The sequence below is a fragment of the Nylanderia fulva genome, unplaced genomic scaffold (assembly GCF_048542155.1).
Source record: "Nylanderia fulva isolate GAGA-0341 unplaced genomic scaffold, ASM4854215v1 Scaffold553, whole genome shotgun sequence".
Lineage (NCBI taxonomy): Eukaryota > Metazoa > Arthropoda > Insecta > Hymenoptera > Formicidae > Nylanderia > Nylanderia fulva.
The window spans coordinates 2,193-8,401 of record NW_028190647.1 but is presented as its reverse complement, the minus strand read 5'-3'; the positions used below and the strand labels follow the sequence as shown (position 1 = coordinate 8,401).

Below are 6,209 nucleotides of genomic sequence, written 5' to 3'. Positions count from 1 at the left end.
CACGCGCCGGTCATATGAATTTTCGGCCGTTGTCGTTACCGCTGTACGAATTCGGAGCAGTCTGCCCCGAGAGTCCGCCTTGAAAGCTCGCAAGGAGATCAGAGTGCCGAAAATCGCGTATAGAAACGAACGCGTTATTAGACTATTGTTACTGTTCATTTTTTTGCTGTATAATAAATCATTGCTAAATTCATCTTACGGACTCGTTCACTCTCTCCTCGCAGAATCCTACTGCAGGTTTACGTTCTCGGCGCAAAAACAAATATTTTCCTTCTGTGCATAAAATTAATTTCGAAGGTTCAAGCACAGAATGAATGGTCCTTCGAGCCGGATATAAGTGACTGTGCAGTAACTTTCCACCGCGAGTGAAACGAAGACGACACCTCGTTTGGGGTACAGTAAGACTCGAGAAGAGACATTTTTCTCGCGCATCGACAAGCTCGTCCGCGAGTTCGTGCCGTCGGCGACATTCTGACTCGCCCGGCATAAATTTGTGAGGTTCCTCGAGGAGACATTTTCTCGCGTATCGATACGGTCGTCCGCGAGTTCGTGCCGTCGGAGACGTGCTGACTTGCCCGACATATATTGAGTGATCTCGGACTAAACCTGTCACTATCGACTCACTCCTCGCGCTCTCCTGCTTCATTAGTGCTGCTAATTCGCTGATCATGGCCGAGTTACGGAATTTGCTGATCGCACAAACCGATAAAATCGACCAGCTCAAGAGAGTTCTAATAAACTTTAAAAAATTGGCTAAGGCTAACGTAACTTTGCCGAAGACACAAGGTCGATTAGAGAAAGTGCATACGCTATGGGCATCCTGTCAGGAGCTGCATCTCAAGTTGTTGCAGACCACTACGAAGGAGGATCAGAAGACGATGTCGTACTTCTTGGATGAGGAATTCCTGGAAGCTGAGGAGATCTACGACGAGACCGTCGACTACCTCCGAGAAACGATAAGTCGATTTACTGACCGTCAACCGGTTACTCTCGATCGTAGTACTGACTCCTCGGTTCGCGATAATACTCATGCCAACTTTCATTTGCCACGGATTACATTACCTAAATTTTCCGGTAGATTTCTCGAGTGGGAGAGTTTTAAGAGTACATTCGAGTCGCTAGTCGCAAAAAATGACGCTCTCTCTAATACTCAGAAGTTCCATTATTTGAAAACAAGCATCATCGGCGACGCCGCATTAAAAATTAATAATTTACGAATTTCTGACGCGAATTACGAGTCCGCGTGGCAACTGTTAGTTGATGAGTATGACGATCGGTTAACGTTGATTCAATCGCATTTGCATGCGTTTATGAATCTGCCGATTATGAGAAATGAAAATGTCATAGAATTAAGCAAGTTGCGCGACACAGTGGCCGCGTCGATTGCCGCGTTACATAATCTAGATAGACCGGTGGATCAATGGGATGATATTCTCGTGTACGTTGTCTCCCAGAAATTTAGCGTTAAAACAAAGAGCGAGTGGAACTTGAAAGTCTCGTCGAGTCACGCGATCCCTTCTTACAAGGACATCCACGAGTTCCTTGCTCTTCGTATTCGGGGTTTATCCGATTTTACTGACGTTGCAAAAATTGCCGCAATTTCTAAGAACGACAAGCCGCGATCGTCTGTAAACAACGTTTCCGCTATAAAATGCATTCATTGTTCCGGTAATCATTTTATTTCAAAATGTGAAACATTTCTCAGTAAATCGGCCACGCAACGAAACTCTATTGCGCGTCAAAATAGAATTTGCTTTCTCTGTCTGAAGCCGGGTCACATGTCGCCAAAATGTACAAGCAAGCAGCGATGCTCCCACTGTCGTCGCCCTCATCATTCGTTGTTACATTCCGCGAATCATCAAGCATCGGCCGACGACGACAAGCCGGAATCGAATAAGACGGGCGCAGCGACGATCGCGAAAACGGATACATCTTGCGTTCTCGAGAAAGCTGCCGTCGCGAGCGTTCAAACTGTGAAACCGCCAAGCGTTACGACTCCGACAGTTCTTCTCGCAACCGCGTGGGTCGACGTTCATACTGCCGAAGGTAGATGCTTCAAGGTTCGCGCGCTGCTGGATCAAGGATCCAATTTCAGCTTCATTTCAGAAGCGTTGTGTCAGACCATGCGTGCGAAGCGACAACGAGCCGACCTACAGATAAAAGGATTCGGAGAGAAGTTTACTGGTTCAGCTAAATCGCGAGTATCATTGCGGCTGACACACTGCGATAAGTCAGATCCCACGTTTCCTTTTACCGCGTACGTATTTCAGCGGATTACGTCTTACGCCGCGTCGCGGATTCAGCCTGTCGAGTCGTGGCCTCATTTAAAAGGCCTTTCTTTAGCCGATCCGGACCCGTCAAGTAACCATCAGATCCACATGTTGATTGGCGCGGATATTTACGGCTCGCTTTTGATGCGCGATTTACGACAGGGGCCGCTCGGCACGCCCACTGCCCAGTTAACCGCACTCGGTTGGATTATTTCCGGGCCCACCGGAAAAGAGCAACGGGCTTCGACAGAAGCTGCCGTCTTGAACTGTGTTCTCAGTCAAGACGTGGACTCTCTTCTCCAGCAATTCTGGATGGATGAAGAGATCTCGTCACCCACTCCTCTCACTGACGAAGAGGAGAATTGCGAACGACATTTCGTTCGAACTCATTATCGTCACTCCGACGGTCGATACGTAGTTCGACTGCCGTTTAAGTCAGCTCCGCCGATCGAAATCGGGGAATCTCTGTCCATCGCGCGGTCTCTCTACGGTCGTATGGAGAATAGATTGAGGAATCGTTCAGAACTCGGTTCGCAATACAACGAGTTTCTTGCTGAGTATGAGTCGCTCGGACATATGACCCGCGTAGACGAGTTGGAACAAACGGAATATTTACCGGTTTATATCCCGCATCATCCAGTGATTAGGGAAGCAAGTTGTACTACTAAGTTACGCGTAGTGTTCAACGCATCGTGTAAAACTCGAAACGGCACAACGCTGAATGATCACTTGTTAATTGGACCTAAGTTACAGCAGGATCTTCCTGCCGTTTTGTCTCGGTGGCGAAGATGGCGCCATGTCTATACTGCGGACATAGCAAAGATGTTCCGTCAAATTCGCGTTCATCCCAAAGATATAGATTATCAGCGAATTCTTTGGCGTCCGACGGAGGACGCGACGATTCAACATTATCGGCTCCTCACGGTGACATACGGTCTCGCTCCGGCTCCATACCTCGCCATGCGCGTGCTCAAACAACTTGCTCTCGACGAGGGCGTTAATTACCCTGCCGCGGTTCCAATCTTGAATGAGTCCATCTACGTGGATGACACTTTGTTTGGAGCGAATGATATTCAGACTTTAACAGATACGCGCGATCAAGTGATAAGTCTTATGAAAAGCGGAGGTTTTCAGTTAAGAAAATGGGCGTCCAATACGATCGAGCTTCTCAAAGATTTTTCGACCGATAAATCCGACGTCACCGATCACCTCATCCTAAATAACGAATCACTCAAAGTGCTCGGTCTTTCATGGATCCCTGCTGAGGACTCATTTAGGCTTGTCGTGAATTCAACCATCCCAATCGCTCCTACAAAACGTTCAATTCTCTCTTTCGTTGCGAAACTCTACGACCCTCTCGGTTGGGCCGCTCCTGTCGTGATCGTCGCTAAAATCGTGTTACAGGAGTTGTGGCTATTACATTGCGACTGGGATTCACCTCTACCCGACGAGGTGAAACAACGATGGAGTGATTTCGTTTCCGAATTTAATAAATTGAAAGAAATTCGTATTCCGCGATGGACAGGTCAGCACCCCGATAATCTCGCGATCGAGGTGCACGGATTCGCGGACGCGTCAAACCGAGCCTTTGCTGCCGTCGTCTATCTTCGCGTGTTGCATTCTTTAACGGATTATGAGATCAGCTTAATCGCTGCCAAGACAAAGGTCGCACCCGTTAAGACCGTGAGCATACCAAGACTTGAGTTAAACGCGATAGTACTTTTGAGTCGACTGGTGAAGTGGATTTTAAATTCACTCAATTTAAGTGACGCTCCGATTTATTGTTGGACGGACTCCACGATCACGCTGGCCTGGCTACGCCAGCATCCATCTAAATGGACCACGTACGTGGCCAATAGAGTAGCCGAGGTCCAAAACAATTTGCCGTCGGCTAGATGGGAACACGTGCCGTCGAAGGACAATCCCGCGGATTGTGCTTCTCGTGGCCTACTAGCATCCGAATTACCAACTCATCCACTGTGGTGGACTGGACCCCACTGGTTAAAGGGGCCTTCCACGTCATGGCCGACCCATGACGTAGCGATTCCGCTCTCTTCTGATACCATTCTGAAGATTTCAAGTGAAATTAAAAGGTCCCCTGTTCTTCATATGGAAGGCTCGGAAGAGTGGGATTTAATGTATAAATTTTCTAGCTGGCCTAAGCTCGTCCGTGTGACCGCATACATCTACCGTTTTCTCTCTTTGCTAGTCAAGAAAGGGAAGGATAAAATTCGCACCGCGTCGTCTCTAAGTGTCGACGAGCTCAATCAAGCTGAGTTGTTTTGGCTTTCTTACGCTCAAGCCAGATCATTCGGTTGCGATATCGCATCCTTGAAGAAGGATCGAACTGTCACGAAAAAGAGTCCTCTGAGAACTCTGAATCCATTTCTCGGGGAAGATTCTTTACTCCGTCTCGGCGGGCGGTTAAAAAATGCCGCTCTTACGTTCGAAGAGCAGCACCCCATTATCGTTCCACAAGGTCAAATCGCATCTCTTCTTGTGGCTCATGCTCATAAGAGCACACTTCATGGCGGAGTGCAGCTCGTGCTGCGCACCCTCCGCCAGAGATATTGGATACTGGGTAGCCGAAACGCAGTAAAAAATCATGTTCGTCGGTGCGTCGTGTGCACTCGTCATTCTGCGAAGCTATCGAGCCAGCTCATGGGAGACCTCCCTTCTCCTCGCGTTAATCCATCCTCCCCTTTCACGCATACGGGAGTGGATTACGCTGGGCCTTTCCTCATTACTCCTTTCGTTGGGAAAGGACAGAAAGCGAGAAAAAATTGGATCGCGTTGTTCATTTGTCTTGTCACCAAAGCCATCCACTTGGAGCTAGTTGACGACTACTCCAGTGCAGGATTCATTTCCGCCTTTCGGAGATTCGCCGGGCGTAGAGGCCTACCCAAGAAACTTTACAGCGACAACGGGACGAACTTCCACGGCGCTGACCGAGAGTTGCAGAACGCGTTCGAAGCTCTAATGAAAGATGCTTCTTTACAAGCCGACCTCGCGAATGACAGAATAGAATGGCATTTCATACCGTCCGCGGCTCCTCATTTCGGCGGATTATGGGAGGCGGGTGTGAAAAGTTTAAAATCGCATCTCAAAAGAGTAGCCGGTTCGCGTACCTTGTCGCAGGCTGAATTCGCGACGCTTCTATGCCAGATAGAAGCATGTCTCAACTCCCGTCCAATTGCCGCCCTCAGCGACGACCCGAACGATTTGTCTGCGCTAACGCCGGGCCATTTTTTAATAGGTCGACCTATGGTGTCCGTACCTGAGGAGTCAGTACTCGCGATAAACCCGAACCGACTCTCACGATGGCAGCTCCTTAATTCAATGAAGGAGCAAATTTGGCGTGCTTGGTCGCTGGATTACTTGCATACATTACAGCAGCGCAATAAGTGGACGGATAAGTCCCCCTGTTATCGCGTAGGAGAGCTCGCGCTTCTCAAGAACCCATTGCTCCCTCCGAGCAAGTGGGAACTCGCTCGAATTACTCAAATCCATCCGGGATCCGATGGACTTGTTAGAGTAGTCACGATGCAAACTGCACATTCCGTCTTAAAGCGACCAATCACGTCACTATGCCGACTGCCTATTAATTGCAATACTGTATGAAGGCTGTTAATTGAGCTATAATTGTTTGCGCTCGACATTACAAGGCAGTCAATGTGTTTACATTCTTCTTATTGTTAAGATTTTTTGTATGACTCCGAATATGTTTGTCCTCAATGAATAGAATTACAAGAAACGAATGTATACCTACTAAAAGCATCTTTCTCCTTATTGTTAAGAATTCAATTGTTGAAATATTTATCTAAGACGTCAAGGTAAAAACGTTCTCGGGCTCGAAATATTTGTTATTATCGTGGTTAAGACTTCCAATTGCCCAGGACTTATTCTCATAAGAACGACCTATAAACATTTCGCATCCGT

The 6,209-nt window shown here is 47.9% G+C and overlaps 1 protein-coding gene across 1 annotated transcript; it reads left to right on the top strand.

The window, feature by feature from the left end:
• The first annotated feature begins 668 nt into the window (after positions 1 to 668).
• On the top strand, positions 669 to 5,891 carry LOC114938858 (uncharacterized). The gene has a single exon (XM_029312970.2). The coding sequence runs from the start codon at positions 669 to 671 to the stop codon at positions 5,889 to 5,891; it is 5,223 nt and encodes a 1,740-aa protein (XP_029168803.2).
• The last annotated feature ends 318 nt before the right edge of the window (positions 5,892 to 6,209 follow it).